The sequence below is a fragment of the Lynx canadensis genome, chromosome C1, assembly GCF_007474595.2.
Source record: "Lynx canadensis isolate LIC74 chromosome C1, mLynCan4.pri.v2, whole genome shotgun sequence".
Taxonomy (NCBI): Eukaryota; Metazoa; Chordata; class Mammalia; order Carnivora; family Felidae; genus Lynx; species Lynx canadensis.
In genome coordinates, this window is record NC_044310.1 from 28,053,773 (window position 1) to 28,078,562 (window position 24,790).

Below are 24,790 nucleotides of genomic sequence, written 5' to 3' on the forward strand. Positions count from 1 at the left end.
TGACCTCACCCTTTCGGGGGTGGGGACCCACAATCCCATTTTACAGATGTAGTAAGGGAGTTCACGAAGACAAGTGACTGGTGTGAGCTCGCCCTGCTGGCACGGAGAGGATATGAACTCAGGCTTGTGTGGCCCCAGAGTGTAAGCTCTTAACCGCCTCACTGTGCCAGAGGCGCTGAGCCACAAGGGTGCCTCTCCCTGGTGGGCACGGGGTCCCCGGAGGGTAGCTTGTAGGGCACAGGGCCCCCTATCCCTTGTCAGGCTCCCTCCCTGCCAGGCGATGGGGAGCCGCAAGGGGCTTAGAATAGGGCACAATTCTTATTTAAGAAACAAACCCCTCGCCGCCCTGCAGAGAACTCGAAGAGACAGGACAGACAGTGAAAAGTAGCCATTGATTGACCTTGTCCAGTCTGAGGTCCAGGAAATGAGGAACCGTGGGCTCTGCTGTGGCAAAATCCAGGCGCACAGCACTGTCCGGAACCCGGGTCAACACACAAGTCTGTGTTTCCACTGGCTGCATCCACCCAGCTTCACTGACAAATCCCTGTCACCAGGCTGCGGGAGACAAGCCACCTCTCAGCAAACTCAACGTTTACTGAGCTCCCACTGTGCACCCGACACGGCCTTAAAGTCTCTCAAGGGTTGTTTGAGGCAGGCCTCACAGGCTTGCAAGACAGGTGACATTATCCCCATTCAACAGATGAGGAAAACTGAGGCTCAGGGAAGGTCAGTAAGTTGCTCAAAACTTACTCCAGGAACTGAACTGCAGTCTGCTAGAGGCTAGCTCCAGTCCTTCATGCCTGTGGCCTCTTGTTGGGCCTTAATCTTCCCTAAAGCCACCTCAGCATCCCCACCCCCATGTCAGAATGCCTCAGGTCTTTAGCTGACAGGTGACACAGTAGCTGACAGAGGGCACGCGTCCTGGCAATCCCATGTGCACATGCCCACGAGAAGGCACACGCCCGATTATGGAGGTGTCTTACCATTTTGTCAACCAGAGTGGCTATTCCTTTGACACTGTGGGCCCGTGGGGCAGGGTGAGCAATGAAGTCCCCAGAGGACACCCTCACCGGAGAGTCTCAGAAGCAGGAACCCACCAGCAGCCTCTTACCGGGCTCCCGTGGGGACAGGTGGCCCCGATTCTCTGGCCCTGTGCCCCCAGCACTGCTACCTTTCAAAATCCCACCCCACCCCAGGACTCATTTACTCTAAATTTTCAACAGTCCTTCGGGATGCCTCACAGAAAGGATGGGGGGAGCGTGGGAAGCCCCAAAGGGTTCCCGCCTCTCCAGGGATTCTGAGAAAACCACCTCATAGCCTAACTGGGTGAACACTGGGTCCTTCAGCTAGACTCCATGCTGAATCTCCGAATCTCTGTGTCTCCTATCCCACCCTACAACTAAGGAGGCAGCTCACAAGGTCGGAGAAGAGAGCCCAGGTTCTGGGCGGGGCAAGGTTCTGGGGCTACTTGGAGAGGAGGGGGCTTTGGTTTGGGCACACATTGCCATTGTGCAAATCCGTCTCTGGGAAGGTGCTGCCCGAACCCTGGCAGGGGGCCTAGTGAATGAGAGTTTCAGTCCTAACCTCTCCTTTCGCTTGGACATTCTTGTGCAGTGAACAACGTGCACCACTGTACCTGGCGGTGCCCTGATCTTAGCTCGAGGAAAGAACTGGAGAGAAGGTAATATCTCCCCCAGGGGAATCACCAACCACACACTGAATCCTGGGCACAATTTACCTCCTTCTGTAAAATGGGGATAATAATGGAACCTACCAGACAGGGTCGTTGTGAGGATAAACGAGTCAATCTGCGAAAAGCACTTACAACGGTGCCTGGCAAATGTAAGCTGCCAATATGACTTATTTATTTATTTATATTAATATCGTTACCTTCTCTCTGTGTGCTGGGTAGTCCATTACTGCAGTGCCCTTTCCAGCCTAGAGACCATGCCCAAGGTCAGCAAAGGTTAAAAATCATAGCTGGCAGCCGAAAACCATTTCGGTAAAGGTCCCCGAGATAGCTCACTTCCTGACCCTCCCTCCACGCCCCTCCCTGGGCCTGTTCTCTAAAATTAGCACTTCATTTGTGAAGCCACCACAGCCCCAGAATCTATACATCTCCATATAAATACGCTGCCTTCGGAGCAGCTGTAAAATGCCATTAATTTCGGGAAGTGCTTTGCGGATGGCATACATATTTAACAGCCAAAGCCCAGAGCATTAAAATGGTGCTCGCCTTAGTAATGTGTCTCTAGACCTGCAACATTTCCTAGGGGGTAATTCTGAACTCCGCCAACTACTTATTCATGGACTATTTCACAATTTATTACTGGAAATGTCCAGACAGCCAATTCACAAGCTCTCTCGGCTGCTAATCGATTGCTCAGTGAAGGTGCCCTCAATTTCATAACTTCACGCTCTTCTATTGCTCTGGGAGAACAGCCGTAGGAGCGGGGTAATATTTCTCTTCAACAAGTCACAGGAAACAGGGGTCCAGAAAAATAACCTTTTCCGACTTTTCGTTGCCAGGGCTCACTTAGTCTGGTTTCTCTCTGATCACTTATACCAACGTGAGAGCCGGGCCTTGTGGTCAGTTTTTCCCGGCGGCAGGACCTGTGGAGTTGGGAAGGGGTCGTTTGGGGGGGTGGGGGGGGAAGGATCCAGGGTGAGCTGCCGGGTATCAGCATTCCCAAGCCCCCTTCTGACACAGGCAGTGTTAACACACACCTGTATAAGCATCCACACCTGTACACAATGCCACGGGCACTAATACACCCCATTCTCGATGTCCTGTCTGCCTAGTCCTGCTTGGACACAGAAGCTGAAGGTCCTGGATCCAAGGCCTCGGTTTCTGCCTGTTAGAACCAGGACAGAGCATTAGGAGTCCTCCCGGCCCAGCAGGTGGGACCCGGAGGGGGTCCCTGGCCTGGGACGGTTCTCCCCGCCCACACCCTGGCCTCCCTTTGCTTTTCACCTTCTCCTGTGGCCCGGCGCCGTGGGTCCCGCCTGCCTGGGAGTCTTACGAGGGCCCAGCGTGCACAAGGCACAAATACACCCATCGGTGTGTATCCAGTCACCCGGGTGTAGCTGGTCCAGTCCCACACCCACACACGTACCCACAGGCACGTCGACACCGCTGCTTTCTTCAGCAGCCCAGAGAACCCTGAACCTTCAAAGGCAGGGCCCCCAGGAGTGAGTCAGGTGCGTCTTCTCCATGTGTGAGCTGAGGTTGGGGCGGATGAATTTTTCAGGAGCCCATGCAAGAGCAGAACCAGAGCAGAAGCCGGGGCCAGGCAAGGAGGGGGCGGGAGGGGGCGGGTGAGGGCAGGCTTCCAGGCTCTTGCTGCTGCAGTTTGACCTCAGGCACGGGAAAGGCCATCTGCAGCTTGGAGGGGCCCGGGGGTGGGTGGGGGGAGTGGAGTCAGGGCTCTGTTCATCTGTGTGTCCAGGTTGAGCCGCGCTTTGCACCTAACTCCAGGTTCCGGGCTAGGGGAGGAGAGGAGGCAGGTTTAGGGGCAGCCCACGGGGAGCTGTGGCCCCTCTGCCACACCCAGATTCCAGGAAAAAGAAAGAAGAGAGACCCCTCTCAATAGGGGTCCAGCCCTGTTCTCTAAGGCGAAAGGAGTTGGATGCTCCTGAACTGTGCTTCGGTACCCGCCTGTCACTCAAAGTGCCGTTGCCTGGACAACGCACTTCCAGGCCGGCTGGCCCACCCCACCCATCAGTGCTCTCAGCGGGAGATGCTGGCCCCTCTTTCACCAGCCAAGCAGGGTGGAGGTGGGGGCTGGGTTTTCAGCCAGAGCAGCTGGGGCTGGGCCACCCTCCACCACTGGAGTAGCTGTCCCAGAGAGAGTACCCCCGCCCCCCCCCCCCCCCGGGGCTGTGAGACACTCAGACCACACTGAGACTTTCAGGAGCATCTGGACCGGCTCTAAGTTTCCATGAAGGAGGCACTAGGCCAGTCCTCTCCTGGGAGTGGGCCCCTCTCACTCAGGAGACTCGGGGGACATTTTCAGCTGGACACAGTCTTCCTCGCAGACTAGCTCAAAGGCCGTGCGTCACATCATCCCGTCCCCATCAGGGATAATCCACAGGCTCTCTCTGCCATTTCTCTTCCTCCAGGAAAGACTGGGCTTCTCTCATTGACCCACAGGGAGAAGCAGACCCTACCGTCCATGAGCTCGGGGCAGTGGGCAGAGAGCTCGGGGCAGTGATTGCAGAGAGCAATCACGGGTCCCCCCCCCACCCCGCCCCCTGCCTCAGTCCATGTGAGCATCTGATACTGCAGGATGGGGTTAAGATGGTTGGTGGGACATGCCCCTCGGGTAGGTCGGTAGCTTTGTCAGAGGTCAAGGCAATAGGGGCCAGGGGTGGGGAATTACCATGATGTCAGGCCCAGGAGCTCAGACCTTGAGCAGAGCGGATGAGAAGGTGGTGGTCGGGAGCTGCAGTCGGACATATCGGTAGGAGACTAGAACTAGGAGGGACGCCGGAGGTCAAGGTCACAAACCCTAAGGCCTCCAGGGGCCGGCCAGGGAACAAGGAGGCGAGAGGCAGCTGAGTGTCAGCAGTGGGTAGTGGTGGGGTGCTGTTGGACGCAAGTTCCAAGTCTGTAGGGTACCCTGTGCTGGAGATAACCTCTGTGGTCATGGTCAGGGGTCAGTCTTCAGAGAAGTCCAGGGCTCAGCTGGGGACAGAAGCAGAGGTTTTCTCTACAACACTCTGCATACTGTACTAAGCCTGCGCTCTCTGGGGACCGGATCTAGAATCGGTAATAGTAATTAGTAACAATAGCAGCTACCATTTGGCATGCATTTATATGTATTAACGTGTTTGTATTAATTACCAACAAATTACAGAATATAAATTATTCATTTATTGACTTATCTTCATGAATCACTCCGCCTCTCAACTCTATGGAGTAGATGCAGTTACCACCATCTCTCTTTTTCAGGTGGGGAAACTGAGGCATGGAGCGGTTAGGCAGTTTTCCAGCATCACAAGGCTGGATAACAGTAAAGCCAGGGCTCAGACCTGAAGGTTTGTGGTCTTTTTTTTTTTTTTTTTTTTTAACATTTATTTATTTTTGAAGGAGAGAGAGACAGACAGAGAGTGAGTAGGGGAGGGGCAGAGAGAGAGGGAGACACAGAATCCAGGCTCTGAGATGTCAGTACAGAGCCCGATGCGGGGCTTGAACTCACTAGCTGTGAGACCTTGACCTGAGCCGCAGTCTAACGCCCACCGACTGAGCCACCCCGGGGCCACCGGAAGGTTTGAGCTCTTAACCATCACAGTCTTGCCCCGGCATCCTGGTCACAATGCACGACCCAAACGGCTGCTGGGCTACTGTTTGCCTGAGACGACAGACGGTGGGCCAAATGGAGCTGCGTGCAGGCTAGGGGCCGAGACGGGCTACTCTCCTTCCCTATCTTCCGGGGTGCCTGAAGGCCAGTGCGACCGTGCGGGTGGGACTTCCGGCAAGGGACGGAGTGCCTCAGGTAGGGGGCTTTGCAAGAAGCTGTGAGTGCGGACAGAGAAGGGCCTAGGATGTCTGCTGCATCCTGCCTCTGCTGGTGTAGACAAATCCTGTGCACCTTTGCGGAAGGGTCTTATGCCCTTGAAATCAGGCCGCTGCCATTTTAATAAAATTCACGCCTGTGGTCTTTCAAGGTGTGTGTATCCTGTATCCTGCTGGTAGATTACCTCTAGCTGGTCGCTCACTTGAGGGCATTGTTTTGTGGCTGAATCACCTCGGCTCACTTAATCACCCTTCTTCCCAATCTCTTAGAGCACACTGGTTTTACCTTTTTTAATCTTGCCTTGTGAAAAGTGTTTTATTTATATCTCACATTTTATGCAGTTCTGTTTTTAATCTTTTACCACCTTTTTATTATTTTATTTTCCCCCTTTTAAATTTTAGCTTTGTCACACTCGTATCCTTTTGCTTTCTGACATGTGGTTTTACATTTTTTACCTTGTCTAGTTGGAGCCGTTAATTATTTATGTTAATTTCTCGTCTTTCCTGATGGCTTTCCTTTTCATCTCGTTCCTTATTTTCATTTTTCTCATTATTATTTTCCTTTTAACCTTTGTGTTTTGTTCCCTTTCAACTCTCTCCTTTTCTATTTTCCTTCCCATCAGTATCCCTTCAATTGCTCATCTGTCTTTAATACCTTTGTTGTTCTTTTTTATTTGTTTCTTTTTAATCTTTTATATATACATATATATATATTTAATATAATTTTCCCCCATTCCTGATCAAATCTTTTGACTTCCTGGTCTCAGCAGTCTGATTTTTATATTTAAAAAATATTTCTTTTTTTTTTAAATTTTTTTTTTTTTCAACATTTATTTATTTTTGGGACAGAGAGAGACAGAGCATGAACGGGGGAGGGGCAGAGAGAGAGGGAGACACAGAATCGGAAACAGGCTCCAGGCTCCGAGCCATCAGCCCAGAGCCCGACGCGGGGCTCGAACTCACGGACCGCGAGATCGTGACCTGGCTGAAGTCGGACGCTTAACCGACTACGCCACCCAGGCGCCCCTCTTTTTTAACGTTTATTTATTTTTGAGACAGAGAGAGGCAGAGCATGAACGGGGGAGGGGCAGAGAGAGAGGGAGACACAGAATCTGAAACAGGCTCCAGGCTCTGAGCGGTCAGCACACAGCCCGACGCGGGGCTCGAACTCACGGACCGCGAGATCATGACCTGAGCCAAAGTCGGAAGCTTAACCCACTGAGCCACCCAGGCGCCCCGATTTTTATATTTTTTTAGTTAACAACAATTTAATCAATAAAGGCAGGCAGGATGTACGGTGTTGGGGAAGATGCCTGGGGCAGGGGGGTTCATCCCCAAACCTGCGGGGCAGGTGTCTCCCCAGCCCTCTCATCCTGGATCCGGCTCTGTCGGCAGTAGGTCCAGAACCAAGGTTAGGACTCCATCACCTTTAACATGGATCCTGTCAACGGTCATGACCCTGAAGGCTGGAGGTGAGACCCACAGGCTATAGTTGCTCTCTAGAAGCTGCTGGTGTCCCCGTGTCTGCTGCTCACTGAGAGAATGGGGCTGAACTCCTATGTCCCTTCCTGCCTGGGGGTGTCCACCATTTGGCCACCAAGCGTACGTCTGGTGAATCACACTAGAGAGAGGACACAGGACCGTTCACCGGGGCCTGGCTCAGCTGCCTCCCACGGGAAGCAGGTGGGGCAACCCCATCTCGGCATCATGGAAGGTCCCAGTGCCCAGCCCCGCTCCCAGGTTCCATCCTGGGGCAGCCTCATTTTATCCAAGCCCTTCAAACCAGGTTGAGCCCTCTTTTTTGTAGAGAATTTGCTTTTCTCATATTGTATTTATTGTATCGTATTGTATGTGCTTTAATATAAGGAGAAGCTCCCTGAATCGTCCTCAAAAGGTCTTTGGTCAGGATCCACCAGGCTGTGATCAGGCTACCTGTCCCCAGTGTGGCCCAGCTTGGGTCCCCAAGAGCAGTGCTGTGTCTCTGAAAGGGTGGGCCCTGAGTCTGTGGCTGCTCTGGAGGCCTTCCAGAAGGGGCCAGTGCAGTGGAGAGGGCACAGCACTGGCCAGTCAAGAGGCCAGTGGCAGGGTATGCCCTTCTGCCCACCCTGAGCTCTAAGCTGCAGAGAGCCTGGGAGACGCCAAGAGCCACTCCTTGGGTCAGAAGAAGGAGGCGCTATTCAGTCCTGGTGAATGGAGGGAGGGTGACAGGTAGAGTGGCCACAGAGGAGAGCTCTCAGGATGGGACACCGTGGACCGTGGCATGTGTGTGGGCTCCCGGCACCCACTGGGCTCTCTGGGTGTGGCCACAGTACCCATCAGAGCTGGGGGGACCACTGAGAAGGACCTTTTCCTTGGGAACTGAGGTAAAGAGGTGGACCCTCAGTCCTGGTGCAGAGGGCAGGCTAACCTCTTTCCTTCTACCCCTTCGTGGTTCGTGCTTGGGCTCAGGGGTGGGTGGGGGCAGGAGGATAAATGCAAACACACAGGTCTCCGAAGATCGGCTTCCAAGCAGTTCTCAGACGGGCACGAGGACCAGCCCCCTCTGCCTTTGGGAAGAGGCCTCTGAAAGCCACCCCCTGGGCTCTTTGGCCTGTGGCCACAAGCAGAGCTGCTGTGCTCCAACTGCCGAGCGCTTTCTGAGGGACCCTCAGCGCTTCCACCTCCCCCATCTTCCAGCCTAGCAGCAACCCCCTGAGCGGTGCCCGGTCTGGGCTGGGTGGGGCGACAGAGGGGCCTCTTCAGCCCGTCCCTGGCTCACACAGTGCCTCCCACAGGGCTGCAGGCTCTTACCAGCACGGTGGTGACGATGAGGGACCTGTTCGTCAAAGAGTCGGTGACATTCGGGCCTCGGCCTTTGGCAACCTCCGTGATGTTGAGCCCCTCCGCAGGACTCCACACCCCAACCTGGATGGACAGACAGACAGAGAAAAGGGGCTGAGTCCTCAGACGGCCAACAAGGCCATCATCTCCTTCCCATTCTTGGTGAGCATCGTCGTCATGGCTGACAGGCTGTGAGTTAACTCCTGACAACATTGCTGCCTCCCTTCTTCTTGGAGGAGGTGCCCAAGGTGTGGAGTCTCTTGAATTCCATCACCTCCCCCTTGCTGGCTGGAGGGGAAAATGCAGAGGAGAAGGGGAGTGTAAAAACAGCCCAGGGACCTCAGCCTGGGGTGGAACAGATACACTAAGAAATCAGGGGTCCTGGGTCAGGGCCAGTCCTACCCCACGACAGAGCCACTCTGAGCCTGGTGGGCCTCCTTCCTCCTGGGGAAGACGCTGGGCACCCAGCTGCTCACTCACTGGGTCTCTGCCCTGGGGCCACTTCCCAGGGCCAGGACACCCTCCAAAGCCCGGAACAGGGTCTGGAGCAAGGGGGATGTTCACCCAACATTCTCGGACTGGGTTAATGGGTGATGAGATGTGTCCCATGCAGGAAGGCAGGCTGGGCAGGAGCTAGTCTTTGGCAGACCAAAGAGCGGAGGGCCCTCACTGTGGGCCTGGTTGCTGCTGGGTTTGAAGGCAGTTTGCTTTGTGGTTTTACTTCTAAAGCTGGCGGATATCCTGGCCAAGGTGGCATAATCTGTCTCTCCACGGTGCCCTAGTTGCTATCAGGCCTGAGGCTGGAGGACGCCAGGGAAGATCAAGTTTACCAATCATTGCCTCGGGCCTCATGAAGGTCCCACTCTGCCCAGCTCCCCCGACTCCCCTTCAGGTCCCCTCCCTCAAGGAAGGTTTTGGCATGCCCATTGTGTCCTTGGCCTAGCTGGGGGGCACTCGGGAAACTTAATCAATTAAACAGAGAGGCCAAATGCAAACATCCCATTAAGAGAGCTGTGCAAAGCAGATAGCAGACAGACATGTAATTATGCCTGGGTAATTCTGCCTTAATCCTCCCAGAGCCACCGGCTGGAGCTGGCTGGATCAGCTATGACCCCGCTTAGCAAACAGAAGTGATGATACAAGAGGCAGGGCGGCTGTGTGGGGGCTTAGCACCCTCTCCAGGCAGGATTTCTGTCTACGCAGACCCCCTAGAGCCAAGAGAAGAGACAGGCAGACCGCCTCAAAGTGGGCCCAGCCCATGAGGGGTCCCTAGCAGTACACCTGGGTGCCCCATACACATCTGTCCAGTGGTTCCTGAGCAGCTGGAACCCTCACCCCAGAAAGCACCTACTGACTTCCCACTGCATGCCTGGCTAGATCCCGGGAGTCCCGGGGAGGCGAGAACACTTAGGACGGAGGAGGACCCAGCCTCTACAGGCTGTCTGCCCACCACTCCCTGTGGCTGTGACCGGGAGCCTCTGGAGAAGGCAGGTCAACCTCTGTCCGGGTATATAGTAGGAGGGCTTTTCTTGGGTGTTAGCTATCGTCACTCTGTCCTTGGGAGAGGGATGCTGCGGTAGAAGGCTCAGATGGAAAGTGCTCTCATGATCCCATTACTCGCGTCTGCTGCGGGCATGGGAGCGGGTCGCACGGGCATACGTGTGTCTAACTGCCATCCTTAGAATTTTAGGCCATCTCCAGAGATGGACAGTTGAGAGAGCAGAAAGGAGATGCCACCTGAGTGAAAACCACTGCAGCAATACTGCTGGAGAAGGAAGGTCCACCCCCCACCCTCCCACCCCCAGGCACTGCCGGAGTTTAAACAGGAGCTGGCATACCGCCCGGCGAGACCTTGTGGTGCGAGTAGGTTGGACCAACCGGTCTCCCTGATCTTAGGAGCAGAGGCCACAGCGCCTGTCCCTAACGGACTGACGCTGTATGCAGAGGAAAGGTGGCGTTTCCCTGGCCACCCCTGCACAGGAGCCCCCATTAGTCTGTGGGACACTCAGGAGTGGGCGGAGTAAACTTGGCCACAAGTTGCAACCCAGCCAGAGCCACGTCTGTGCCTGAGGGAGCGACCCCAGGAGACAGAGGGCACCTCCACAGCCAGGGCGATCACTCAGCCAAAGGAGGGGCCAGAGGGAGTGGGTGTGACTGCGCCACAGGGAATGTTCTGGGGCCAGTGGAGGCTGGGTGTGGAGAGGCAAGTTGGGTTGTTTCTCGGAGAGCCATAGAAGTCCAAGTCAGGGGCTGGAGCTTAACTCCGCACTGGCGGTGGAGGGGGCAGGGGGGACCATGCTGTGCTTTGGGAAGCTGTGTGTGTGTGTGTGTGTGTGTGTGTGTGTGTACACTGAGCATGGCTGCAGGCTCGGGGTGGAGGTGGAGAGGCCAGGGCTGAGTGCTAAAACAATCCAAGGGAGGGAGGCCTGATCAATGGCAGACAGGGGTGGAGAGGAGAGGAATCAAGCCATCCTGAAGTCTCAGAGGCATCCAAGCTGGCCCCTCCCCAACTTCCGGGTTTTTGTTCACCCTACTCCCAGGCTGGTGGGAGAGGGTGTGGCTGACCCCTTGGTCCTGAGGTCCCAGGAATTCGGAGAATTAGGGCTAATGTTGAATCTCCTCCCCAGGCCAGCAGCCTGACTGGACAGAATATGCAGAAGGCTCCCAGGGAGAATTGGCCTCATTTACAAACGTCTGATGGTAGCCAGATGGAGGCCCCAGAAGGGCTTGCTTTCTCATCAAAACCCCCTGAAATCACTGAGACCTTAGAAATCGAGAGTGAGATCAGAATTCATGTGCTTCAACTTCTCTCTAAGGATAAGAACCAACTGCATTTCCCAGACAAGCAATCATATTGCTTAATCTTTGCTTAAATGCCTCCAGTGACAGTGAGCTCACTACTCCCCAGGCAGCCACCCCCTGGTGGTTAGAGTTTCTGTTACCCAAAGTCGGGTCTGTCCCTCTGCGCGCCGCACCCCTCCCCCTCCCCCAGCCTTTCATGACTTTTCCCAGTTAAGCATCCCCGGTGGCCCTTGCTCACCGGGAGATAGCCTGGGTGTCTGCCACGGCCAGGCCACTGGGTTCCGTACCCTTCCAGTCTGACCAGGCCTCCATGTTCTCCGAAGGGCCAGGGCACAGGCCATGCCAGGTCATGTCCAGCCCCCAAGGTCTTGTCCCCTCCCTCTCCTGAGCCCACGCACCTTCTCCAGGCCGTCCTCCTTCAGGCTGATGATGTCCAGATCAAAATCCGTCCGTAAGCCACTGGTTTTGTTGAAAACAATCCGTCCAGTTAATCCTTCCCATTGAGCCTGCCGGAAGGGAGAGGGCAGAGCGGCAATTCCTCGGGCTCATAAATCATCATTCGGTACAACTGTACAATGCTTCATTTTAATTACTCTTTGCACTGATACTGTTCCCCCAAGACCATGATTAATTAATAATCACCTCCATCATTGCTCGGGCTGTGGTGCGAGCCAGCGATTTCCATAAATTCTATTATGCTCTTTAGCCAGCTTTACATTTGCACCTTCTCGTGTACAACATCGATCTCAGACGCACTCAAATGAGCCCCCGCCTTGAAGCCAAAGAGGAGGGGAAGCCCGTGTCAGGTCCCCAGAGAGGGGCAAGGAGGAGGCAGGCGGGTGGCTTGGGGCAGGTGACACCTACCCAGAGGCGGAAAAGCCAAGGGGCCAAGCCAGCCCTGGAGGTAAGACCAGACGCGTGGAGTCGAGCAGGAGGAGACCGAGAAGTCACCCCCACCGCCCTCGGCCCCAGCTCCACGAGCGTCGAGGTTAAGAACTCTGGGGTCAGAATGCCGGGTCCAACCGCAGTCAGCTGTGCAAACTTAGGAATTCTAGGTCACCTCTCTGCCTCAGTTTCCTCTTCTACAAAACGGGATTCATAATTGTACCAAAACGCCACGGGGGGTGAATGGAGATAAAGCCCATAAAATACTCAGGACAGTGCGTGGTACCACCCGAGCCCTTGAGCTCATGGTCACTTTTGTGTATTGTCATTAACATCGTTAACAGAGAGAGATGCAGAGAACATGCAGGACCCAAGCTGAGAAAGTCCCACTCTTCTAGATCAGGGGTGAGCAAGCTACAGCTGGTGCCCCGATAGGCCTGCGGCCTGTTTTTGTAAACAGTTGATTAGAACACAGCCACACCCATGTGCTTACTTACTGTCTTTGGCCGCTTTGGAGCCGCTGCCTCAGGCCTGGATAGTTACAAAGAGACCATCTGGCCCACAAAGCCCAAATATTTACTATCCAGCCCATTGCAGGAAAGGTTTGCTGACTCCGTTCTAGAAAATACCTTTCCTGTGGACCCAATGCATCCCTGCAAAGTACTTCACACCGCTCAGAGCATGTAACCTCCACAGCAGCCCTGCAGGTGGGCCAGGTGAGGTCACGATTCCCATTTTACAGACCAGGAAACAGGCCAGGAGGGCCGGGCGCATCACCCAAGCTCGCAGAGGGGGTCAGAGCTCCGCACTGCAGCTGGGGTCCCAGGGCCCCACCCCTCAGGCTGGAGCCCCGTCCTTTCTCTCCCTTCTCCAAGGAGGTAGGAGGCAGCCAGCACACGCGTAAACGCCCCAATACCCACGGGCTTTCTGTATCTGGGAGAACAAACCCATCCATCCTGGAGGCCCTGGGAACCAAGGGAGGCTGCAGGCTGGAGGTGGGGGAGGAAATCTGGAGCTCACACAGTCCACTGGGCTGGAGGAGGCGCCAGAGAACATGGGGGCGGGGGAAGGTCTGATTATGGAAATGTTTGCTTTGCCAAGGTGGTTCCCAACCACACTGGGGTCATGACCCTCTGCAGGCTCTGAAAATGGCCCCAGGGCCTCTCCCTGGCTGATTGTCCCTGGCGCACACACTGACACTCAGAACTGGACGCCCAAGTTCATGGGACCATGGATCCCAGGAGTCCAAAATAAAACCCGTGGGCTCTCCAAGCATTTGGGCAGCTCTAAGGCCCCAAGGTAAGCGTGCAGATGAGCCAGCTGGTAGACCGACCGAGGCAGAGGGGCGGGGCCTGGGAGGGGTCCGGGAAGCTCTAAGACAAGTTGGACAGAATGCGGGCTTTGCACAAGTGATCCAACCTCTCTGAGCTTCAGCAAGGAGAAAATGATCTATTTCACAGGTGTTCAAAAAGATGTATAAAGTGCTTAGCACAGTGCCTGCCATCTACGATCCCAGCTAAGTGCTATAAGGTATTATTTCTCCCTTGGATTACAGGGCTGGTGCTTAGCTGGGAGGAAGGCTGGGGGCTTGGGCCAGGGCCTGAGGCCTCAGTAGAAATCCTGTCACAGAGAGCTAACTAACCCCCTTTCCTGAATGTGCTTTGTCTCATCACAATCCTGCCAGGTGGGTGTCACTGTCGCCCCCATTTTAGGATCATAGACACAGAGGCTCAAAGAGGGGCTGAGCTATAGAAAGCTGCACGGGATGGTGCTGCAGGGCAGAATCCGGGTCTGCAGGAACAGAGTTGAAGAGCGTGGGGTCACCATGCCCAAGTTCAGTGGGGGAGGCTTACAGAGCCTGGGGGGCTGGAAACGGGGTTGGGGACAGAGACTAAAATATCAGACAAGGTAAAGACCACTGTTTATAACTTCACAGGGAGGCTCAGCTCCCCTCGGGCTGGTTGGCTCCCCCCTCCTCTGCACCCTCAGGCTATCTCCTGGCCCCCAGGGGAAATCACAGCAGGTGCCTTCAACCTGCACTGGGAGCAGACAAAGCTTCCCCCTTGTCAGCTCTGGAGGAATTAAATGCCAGCAGGGGGGCACGGACTGTCTGTGGGCCGGGTGGGCAGGGCCAGGGCAAGGAGCCACTGGCAGCTCCTCCCCGTGACATTTCCCGGCCTGCCCGCCCCTTCCAGCCACCGCTCAAGACTCGCTAAATGAAAGATGCTTCACACGCTCTGAACTCCGGCCTGGTATTTTCCAGCTCCTCTCGGAAATGCCAAGTCTTTAAAATGATTTACTGTCACGCAGTCAGAGAAGGAGACGGGCAACTTGGAAATGGTCTGAGGGAAGACTTGTGCTGGGCTCAGGCAGGGCACTGGGGTCCCGGTCCCGGGCAGAGGTGGCACTGTGGGCCAGCCACGCGGCTGCTCGGGGCCTCCGTCTCCACCGCCCTCAAATGCAGGTGGCACAAACGTGTTTCTGAAAGGGCTCCGTAAGAGTGTGAGTGGTGAGGGCCACTCACTGGGCCAGCGGCCAGGAAACAGGAGGTACACCGGTGTGGGCCAGTCAGCCCCAGGAGGGAGAAGGGGCCCCTTTCTATGGGGCGGGCGGTGACGAATCTGCTCCCTGTAGGGTTTTGTCACTGAGCCTCAAAAATTCCAACAGGTGAGGGGTAGACAGGGTGGGGGTCCCCGAAGCTATGTGGCCCAGAGATCCTCATGAGCTGGAAACCCAGCATGGAGAAGAAGCCATAGTCAAGGCAGTTGTGAGGACAGTAACTGCAGCCAATCTGTTCAGCATCTGCTCTGTGCCACGCTCTGTCCTGAGTGCTTCACCCACACCATCACCCACCTCATCCTGCAACAACCCTAGGAAAATCTCCAGGGTACAGAGACAGAGCTGAGGCACAGAGACATTCAGTAGCTTGTCTAAGGTCACACAGCTAAAAAGTGGTTAAGCTTCAAAGCCACTTTTGCATGGCTCGTAAGGGTCCCAGGGTCGTGGCTCGGGTCACCGACCCCCTCACGCTGGCCTCTGACCGCTCCGTCGGAGGCCTGCCGAGGAAGGAGGCACAGGGGGCTGAGAGTCGGGTCTCAGAGTTCCCCGAGAACAAGCCGGTGATCGCTCAGGCCAAGCAGGCCTGCTCAGGGCACTGGACAATCAGACTTCCTCTGCAGTTTTGAGGGGCTGGATGAGAAGGGACCATCATGGTCTTCTTATACCAAAATATCCGACACTGGATGGAGCCCCTTCGAGGCGTGAGGGAGCTGGTCCCAAGGACTTCATGCCACCCTCACCATGATGGTCACCAGATGGTGACATCTGCCAGGAGAGGAAACGGACACTTGGGGACATCTAGGACCATGCGTGAAGCCACACAGCTGGGAGAGGCAGGGACAACTCCACAGGCACGTACGTCAAACTGCAGCCCGTGTCCCATCCCTATTCCTTTTAGCGCTGTTTCCAAGTGGTGGTGGTGACCTCGGGACTTGGGGTAAAGCTAACTGTCCACTGAGAATAAAGTGGTAGGTCTGTTACTGGCCCTCCTGGAGCTGCCTTCCTTTGCACGTGGGATTACATTCCTGGAGGCAAGGGCTTGCTTCGTGTCTGCCCCCTCTCTAGGCTGGGAGCTCTGGGAATGCGGGGGCTCGTCTGTCTCAGCCCCACTGGATCCCAGCGCAGGGTTCTGCGCCTGGCACCCAGCGGGCCCACCACAATCAGCTGCTGAATAAACGAATGAACGCTCAAGGCAGCCTGCCTCATTTCCGGTCCGCTGTGATTGCTACAAAGAGATCGTCTACACAGCCCTCCTGGAGGGCTTCCCCCGCCGCACTCCGTGCTGCCTGGACGTGGTCACTCCCTCTGACCCAGGATAACCCTGTCCGGATCTCATCCCCAAGCGGTCTTCCTCCACCAGTCACTGGGATTTGCCTCTGCCCACGTCCTGGGCTAGATGCTTTGCGTCCAGTTTCACACGGTCTTCTAAACAACACGGAGGTAAGGACTCTTAATGCCCATTTTACAGTCCAGGAAACTGAGAATCAGAACGTTAATCCTCTCACCCGAAGGCACACAGCTAATCGTGATGCAGCCAGGACGCCTGGCCCCGGCCTCAGCTTCCCCCGCCTGTAAAATGGGAACGGTAACTGCCACCCACAGCTTACAAGGACAATGGTGACGGAGAGTCCTTCGAAATTATCCGTTGGCACTAAGTGTTTCAACGGTCATCTGAATAGCAGGATGGATTTCTGCTCTCTGGTTCCTCTGAATCAGCCCCACGGATGGGACTTCTTCACAGCCGCTGTGATGCCGGGAGAGCCGAGTCCCAGGGGGCCCACGACACGAAGAGGAGTTTGGAGGGCTGATTATGATCTACCCAGCCTCCTCTGCCCTGGCACCTCCCTGAGCCCTTTCCGCACGGGGTCTCATCTCCGCTTCACAGCATCCCTGTGACGGGGCATGCTTCGTACCCCGTTTTGCAGATGAGCCAATCAAGGCTCAGCAAGGTTCTCTAGCTTGCCCAAGGTCACACAGCCCGAGGCAGAGACCCTCATGTCTTGCATCAGAAAGCCCACGCAGGTCCTGCTGACCGTGCTGACCGCCCACGGAGAACCTCCTACACGCCAGGGCCTCTGCCTCTCAATCCCCCTGTAAGAACGAGCCCGTCAGGCCCATTTTCCCCCCAAGGAAACTGAGGCTCAGAGAGGAGAAGCACTGAGGCCGGGTTTGTGCGGACTGGAAATGGGTTCTGCCTGACTCCCACACCCGGGCCTTCGCTCTGCAGCTCTGCTGACCCCATGATGATCCCCAGGGGCAGTGGGGGGAGGCCCTGGCTGGGGGAGGTGCAGGGGAACACTCACCTCCTTGATGAAGTTCATGAAGCGGCCGCCAAAGCGCCAGGCCTTGTGCCGATGGCACTGCAGGGAGTTCACGGTCATCTGGGGTGCCCGCTGGTAGCACACAGACACGATGTGGACGGCATCATACAGTAAGGCCGCGTCAGTCTGCAGGGGAGGGCCCAGGGCCTGCCTGAGAGCAGATCCCAAGTCCCGAGAGTCCTCGGCCCAATCTGCTCTGTCCCTTTTCCCCTCCCTCGCCAGACACGAGGGGTCCGGGTGAGGGAAAGGCCCACGGTGACCCCGTCCACGCCCCCAGCGAAGGCCAGATTTGGGTGTCCCTGCTGTTCCACAGACACTCAACTTCCACCCTCTGCAGCTCAGACCTTCTCCCTCTAGGCCCCCTCACCCCATCCCACCGCTCCTGCTGCTCCCCTAGGCCCTGCCCACACCTTCTCCCTTCCCGCTCCCCAGCCTTCGGCTGGTCACAGCCGAGGGTCCTTATCCCCGTGCTCCAAAACAATCCGTTTACAAGCCTCCACTACCACCTTTGGTGTGGGACTGTGTCTGATTCCTTTATGTTCCCAGAACCTAGTCTAAGGTCTGAGGAAGGGAAGTGGTGGGAGGGGAGAAGAGATAGGGAGGATGGAGGGAAGGGAAGAAGGATGGGAGGAAGGAAGAAAAGATAGAAGAGGGAAAGGAGAGAGAAGGACAGGGAAAGAGGAGACCCCGGATCTGACCCGCCTGGCTGGAATACCATCATCACTCCGTCCAACAGGCCGGACTCTGCCCGGGGAGCCGCCTGCAGCCTCTCCATGGACCACTTCTCCACGATGGCCGAGACATGGGGGTTGTCCACGTTGAGGATCCGGAACCCTGTCAGGTTCACCCCTGAGTAGCGGTAGGGCTCCAGGTCTAACGCATATAGATCCTTGACGGAGAGAGGTTCGAGTAAATAACGGTGTGGCTGCTGTAAGCTCCACCCCCTGCCCCCCCCCACCATCCCACACTCAGAGCCCCACCGCCCAAAGCTGCATCTCCCAGCAGAGCCCTGCTCTGCAGGGGGGAGGCTCAACGGTGACGGTGACGGAGCACCTGCAGGAGCACTGATGTGGAATTGACGGGAACACCCTCTGCCTGCTGGCCGACCTCACATACTCACGGCCGGACCTCTGGCAGGTGGCTCAACCAATTTCTTCATCTACGGAATGGGGACTGTGGCTCTTTTATAGGACCCGGTGCAACAGGTCACATAAAGGCCCAGCCCAGAACATCACAGGAGCTTGGTAAAGGCCATCATGGTCATTCCCAACAATGGGGGAGCCCACTTTGGGAGCACAAAGAGCACTGGGTCTGGGCATCTCCAAGTTACCCAGAGGGAAGCCCAAGAGAATTATTTTATCTGCCCCCAAAAGACTAGTTGAAAACAGTCCTTTCTAGAGGTGCCTGGGTGACTCAGTCGGTTAAGCATCCGACTTCAGCTCAGGTCACGATCTCGCGGTCCGTGAGTTCAAGCCCCGCGTCAGGCTCTGTGCTGACAGCTCAGAGCCTGGAGCCTGCTTCAGATTCTGTGCCTCCCTCTCTCTCTGCCCCGCCCCTGCTCATACTCTGTCTCTCTCACTCTCAAAAATGAATAAATGTTAATTAAAAAAATAATAAAAAATAGACTAGTCCTCTCTAGCTTTTGCACAGTGAAGAAAACCATCAACAAAATGAAAACACTGAGCCGGAGAAGTACTTGCAAACTATATATCTGACAAGGCATTGATACCCGAGATATATAAAGAACTCCTACAACTCAGTAACAATACCACCACCAAAAGCCAAAACCAGATTAAAAAATGGGCAGTGAAAGAAAAAAAAAGGGGCGCGTGGGTGGCTCCGTCGGTTGAACGTCCGACTTCAGCTCAGGTCACGATCGTGGTCCGTGAGTTCGAGCCCCGCATCGGGCTCTGGGCTGATGGCTCAGAGTCTGGAGCCTGCTTCCGATTCTGTGTCTCCCTCTCTCTGCCCCTCCCCCATTCATGCTCTGTCTCTCTCTGTCTCAAAAATAAACAAACGTTAAAAAATAAAATGGGCAGTGAACCTGAAAACGCATTTTTCTAAAGAAGACATCCAGATGGCCAACAGACACATGCAAAGGTGCTCAGCATCACTCATCATCAGGGAAATGCAAATCAAAACCACCACAAGCCCTCACCTGGCACCTGTCAGAATGGCCAGAACCAAAAAGATAAGGAACCACAAGTGTTGGCGACGACGCAGAGAGAAAGGAACCCTCGTGCACTGTTGGTGGGAATGCAAACAGGTGCAGCCACTGTGGAAAACAGTATGGAGTCTCCTCAAAAAATTACAACCAGGACCACTCTATGATCCAGGGGTTCCACTTCTGGGCATTTATCTGAAGCAAACAAAAAAATCTAATTTGAAAACACACGTGCACTCCTGTGTTCACTCCAGCATGACTTATAGTAGCCACGATGTGGAAGCAACCTACGTGTCCATCGACAGCTGAACGGATAAGGAACATGTGGTGTGTACACACAGAGGAATGTAAGTCAGCCATAAAAACAAACAAACAAACAAAAAAGACACATTTGTAACAATGTGTCTGGACCTAGAGGGCATTATGCTAAGTGAAGCAAGTCAAACAGAGAAAGACAAATACCGTATGATGTCACTTACGTGTGGAATCTAAAAAGCAAAACAAAACAAACTCACAGACACAGAGAACAAACTGGTGGATGCCAGAAGGGGAGAGGGGTGGGGGTGGGGGGACGGGCAAAATAGGTCAAGAGGATTGAGAGGTACGAACTTGCAGCTATAAAATAAGTCAGTCACGGGGACGTAATGTGCAGCACGGAGAATGCAGTCAGTTATACAGTCATGACTTTGTATGGTGACAGACGGCAACCAAACCTACTGTGGGGACCGTTTTGTAACGTATAAAAATATTGAATTGCTATCTTGTACCCCTTAAATGAACATAATATTGTAGGTCAGTTATAATTCAATAAAAAAGAAGAGTCTTTCTGCTTGGGACTCAAGAAATACTGCTGTCTTCTTCTCACAAGCCAGGCCTCTCACCCTTTGCCTCCTAGGAGCAGCTGGCCGACAGTCAGCCCGTCTGTCCGTGGCCAGGCCACATCCGGTCTGGTGCAACGGGTAGGCCCTGGCCAAAGGGCCAGGAAGACAAGCCTCAATGCCTGGAGCGGCCCAGCTCCGGCCCCTCCCTGCACTCCAGCTCTGTGGCAAGGTGGGCCGGTGAGGCGAGGAGGCAGAGGGGTTGGGGGGGGGGGAAGGGGGGGCAAGCCAGGCATTAAGAAAAAGTGGCAGGTGGCAGGGGCAGGGAGGTGGCAGGTGGTAGCTGGAGGAGCGGAGCAGAGTTCCGTCCTGTTAAGCAAAACTCCCCAAACTTGGAAATAAGGCGGAAGGGAATGTCGTAGGGAATGTCGTAGGGAAGCATCGCTGACCAGGCCCGTCCTGGATTCTGTGATGCTCTGGGAGAACGCACCTGGGCCTGACTTCACTCTCAGCTACTGATTAAAGGCCCAGACTCAAGGTTAACTTGGAGATCTTTGCCAACTGGAAAGATAAACCCCAATGTTGTGGTTTATTGCCCTGTAGGACATTAATTCACTGAGCAGTCTTACTCTGTGTTTTCCCCTCCAAATAAAAACTCAATCCCTCAAAAGCTCTTGGAGACAGTGTTGCCATCCTACTGGTTCCCTTGTTAGTGAACGGAATCCGTCGTTGATACGTGTTTATCCTATATTTGCATGAGTCATTTTTTTACTTTTTGAAAATGTAACACACTAAGATCCTCTGGATTGGCCCCTTCCTACTAGTGGAGAAACTGCGTCCTAAGGTCCTCCTGGCCAACTGCCTATCCTTTTCCATGCTCTGCCCTCATCAAGCTGCCTTCTGTCCCGGACCCCGGTCCATCCTCTTTCCTGGGTCCCTCGACTCAGACCCTCCATCCTGTGCTGGGAGAGCGGCAGGGCACCCCGTGGGCTGTACTCTTCTCTGCATGGCCACAGCCGTCGGGAATAACACCCCAGCCCGTCACAGTCCAAGCTTCGGTTAACTCAGTGGTGGCTCGAGGAACAATGAGCCCACGGAGCAGGTTATCCACATGGTGCTGGCGTCCTCCTGTCTCCCACATGTCCCTAATTGATGCTAAACTCCTGCCGCTCCCGCTGCACCCCCAGAATGGGCTTCTTCTGGGGTGCACTCTGTTGGTTTCCCCTCTGAAGGCTTAAGGGGTAGGGAGCAGCGGGGAGGTTTGGCACAGACTTGAACCGACAAGAAAAGTCAGTCCTAGCCTTGCCCAAACAAATAGGGTGCTGATTCTCCGCCACGACTTGGGACGGGGAAGGGGTCGGGTGGGAGCACGAAGCTGGGTCTTCAGCAGACGAGAGGGTCTCGCTGGGCCGGCCAGAGGGTGCCTGCCCCAGTCTCACTGGGGAGCCCAGGGTGGGCACCGCGCTCAGCCCTGATGTGGAAGACATTGTCCCATCTCAGTAACCCCCTGCGAAGTAGCTGTTTAATCATCTTCTCCTTTTACAGATGAGGAAGCAGGGTCAGGGGCATCAGGCGACTGGCCTGCGGTCACGAAGTTCCTACAGGGCGGAGCAGAATTCGGACCCGGGGCCGCTTCAGTGGTGTGTTGGAGCTGACTCCCACGGGCCCGTGGGAGCTAACTGTTCGCACTTCCTCCTGTCCCTGTGCGCGTCCAGTGACATCACATTGGTAGCTTAATACCAGCCACAGTGGAAGTATTCACACCACGGAAATCAGAGGCCCTACAAGTCCAGGGGCATCCCCCCTCCCCTCTGAGAGCTGGTTGTACATTTTTGTCTGTCTTATTCAAAAATTCCCGGGCTGTACTGTCCCCAGTGGTTGCCAAACACACAATATGCATCAGGATGGATTCTGGAGCTTTTGGGGGGGGGGTACGTATAAGCCATGGACAGTCTGGGGCGTGGCCCCTGGTTGTCGGGAGGTGAGGGGCAGACAGGAGTCCGGTCCTTCCCGCCTTACCCATCTTGGCAATAGAGAAACAATCACGACGAGCTGATAGCTATGAGCACCTGTCAATCTTACACCTCAGGCACCACTTAATTCGCATCTCCACCTCACACAAGGAGGGTGTTGTTGGCACCCCATTTTAGAGGAAGGAACTGAGGCACAGAGAGGTTAGGTTTCACCGCTGGGGAGCGGTGCAGTCAAACCCAGGAAGTCTAGCTCCCGAGCCCTCCCTCTGACCTGTGACCAGCCCTCGGTCCACACAGCACACAGAGGGGTCTTTCTGATGGATCAATCCACCCCCCCTCACTCCTGTGTTTACGGATCCTTGCTACCCTCTCAGAAGAAAGTGCAATTCTTTAGTTTACAAAGCTCTCCACCCCGCCAGCCCCACTTTTCTTCCCACCCCCTCCCATGTTTGTTTCAGGAGCCAAACCACTTTCGCTCCCCTTTTCCTTTCCTCGCTGGCCCCCATCACACATCTCCTCCTCCCTGTGCCGGCATTTGTGCATGTTCTTATCCTCTGGCTGGAACGTCTCTCTTCTCAACCCTCTTGGGTGGGCTATTCTCTGAGATCCAACTCAAGGGGCACCTCTTCCAGGAAGCCTCCCCTGACTACTCCTTTACACATGCACAACAGAGTGGGTCAGGGGTGCTTCCGCTCTTACCCTGGGACCTCTCGGCTTTCACCCCTCTGATGACAACTATCAGTGTCTATGTCTGTCTCCCCCGTGCACCTGTCACCCGAAGTGGAAAGAAGGGTCGGCCAGCTGAGCCGCTCTCTGGACACCCAAACAGCACTGGGAAGAGCCTGGGATCAAGACTAGTGTTTCACATCCACCTCTCAGGGGGAGCTCTCAATGACGTTGGAGGTTAGGAGCAGTTTGGCAAACTGCCTGGGGAGGAGGGACAGACCCTTAAGGAGACTGCTTCAGTATCAAGAGATCTTCCCCAAGTCGCCTCTGAAGAAGGCAGGTAAGGGAAGATGAAGCACTTTTGTTTTGCAGAGTGGAGAACGGGGAGTTCGGGGCCAGAGCTGAACTGCTGGGGCCCCGGGAGAGAAGCTGAGCTCTGCCCCCAGGGGGCGCCCTCCTCACGCCGCCCCTGCACAGGCTGGTGGGGGCAAGGCACAGCCTCCTCTCTGATGCGGCGCTAACCTAATATCAAAGGCCTGAAGGATTGCCAAAGCATCAGCCTAGGGCCTCCGTGACTCAGGGGGAAGGGGGCATCTCTGGCCCTGTGGGGGCCTGGATGCTGGTGGCATCGGGCCTTCCAAGCCTACAAGACGTAGCATGTGGTCTGCTGACTCGCTGAGCCTGGGAGGGAGCAAGCTGGGGTCACTGCTGGGGTCACCTCCCTCCCTGTCACCCTGAGCCCGGGGTACAAAGTGTGGTAGGACCCGTGGCACCAAATGTCCCCGCTCCTGTGACACGAGGGCAGTGACGACGGGGCGCTGCTGAAGAGGCCTCTTTGTCCGGCTCCGATTTTTGGTCCAAACTGCCCCGCGCCGAGACCCCAGGTGCCACGCACGGCGAACCGAGCGCAACCTTGCCGCTTGGCAAAAAGTTGCTGTTCTCGATGCCAAATGTTGACACGCCGAATTCAGTGTCGACGAGGGACCTTTTAGAAACATTCAGCATAACATAATAGACTAATTCATTAGCACCCCATGGGTCTGACTGGGTAGAAGCTGAAGCTCGGAAAACATTGCCTTAAGGAATGACAGATGAAAATATCTTTCCCATGATATAACTGTTATTGCCGGGAAGTGGCATTAATTGTGATTGCTTATCTATTAATTTATTATAATTCTTCTTCCACCTCCAGGCTTTTACCTACACATGACATGTACCAGGGGCTCAGCTGGGGCTGATTAACGCGGGGTTATCTGGGAATGGCTCAAAGCTGGCTGGCACAGATACTGGCCGCTGGGGTAATTAAAATGTCTTCTGCGTGAAAGAAGCGAGTTTGGAGAATGTTTTAGAGGCGAGGAGTTGGTGACGTGGGTTTGCTAAGGGGAAGGAGAGAAATGGCAAATGCCACTGCCCTCCCCGATACAGCCTCGACTGACCAATGGGCAGCAAAGAGGCGGAATCACGAGGCCGACCCTGAAGCCAGCGGGGCCGGGAGGAGGCTCCTGGGGCTGGAGCCGGAGCTGAAGCAGGACGTGGGCTGGAGCGGAGGGACCCAAGGGACACGGCTGATGCCCTGGCAGGCAGGCGGCCGGGGGCAGTCGGGAGACACGCTGGTTAGAGCCCCTGATACACGCGCGCGCACCTACTCGGCTGCAAATTGCAGAACTCTTTGTGCGGCAGGGTACCTCCCTGGAAAGATCCACTCTCCCTGCTCCTCAGAGAGGCCCGGGGAGCACGGGCAGTGGGCTGGAGAGACCGTGCACCAGACCGGAAGTCAGGAGCCACGGCCTCCACCACCGATCCACTGTGAGACTCTGGGCAAGCCACTCAACCTCTCCCGTCCCAGGGTTGCCCATCCATCGACTGGGAGCAAAAACTCTGCCGTGGAAAGAGGAAAACCAGCGATGTGGAGAAAGGGCTTTGGAACCTGTGAGGTGTGGGCAAGGCTGGGATTTGTGGAGGCTCCATTTCCCCTCGTTAGTGTCGACCACCGTGCCTGGACCATGGCTGCCGTGTGTGGCCAGGGGAGGCCAGCCATGACGTTGTGCGGGTTTTCAGGGCGACAGGTCTCCACAGGGACCTTTGGAGCTAGACAGCCCCCAGCTGGTAAAGATCCAGGCTCCGCTCCCTTTCTCGCGAGTGGCCGCTCTGAGCCTTGGTTTCTACTCTCCTGTAAAATCGGGACATCGTTCCTCCCTTGGAGAGTTGTTCTGAATTTTGCATGAGATGGGCGATGCTGAATACAGAGAAAACACGAGCAATTT

General features: G+C 55.3%; 1 protein-coding gene across 1 annotated transcript in view; it reads right to left on the reverse strand.

The window, feature by feature from the left end:
* GRIK3 (glutamate ionotropic receptor kainate type subunit 3) overlaps window positions 1–24,790 on the reverse strand; it is an 86,165-nt gene that overhangs the window by 37,262 nt on the left and 24,113 nt on the right. Inside the window, 4 exon segments of the mRNA XM_032594259.1 lie at window positions 8,309–8,422; window positions 11,539–11,646; window positions 16,888–17,031; window positions 17,621–17,794. Of these exon segments, the coding sequence (XP_032450150.1) occupies window positions 8,309–8,422; window positions 11,539–11,646; window positions 16,888–17,031; window positions 17,621–17,794 (540 nt within the window).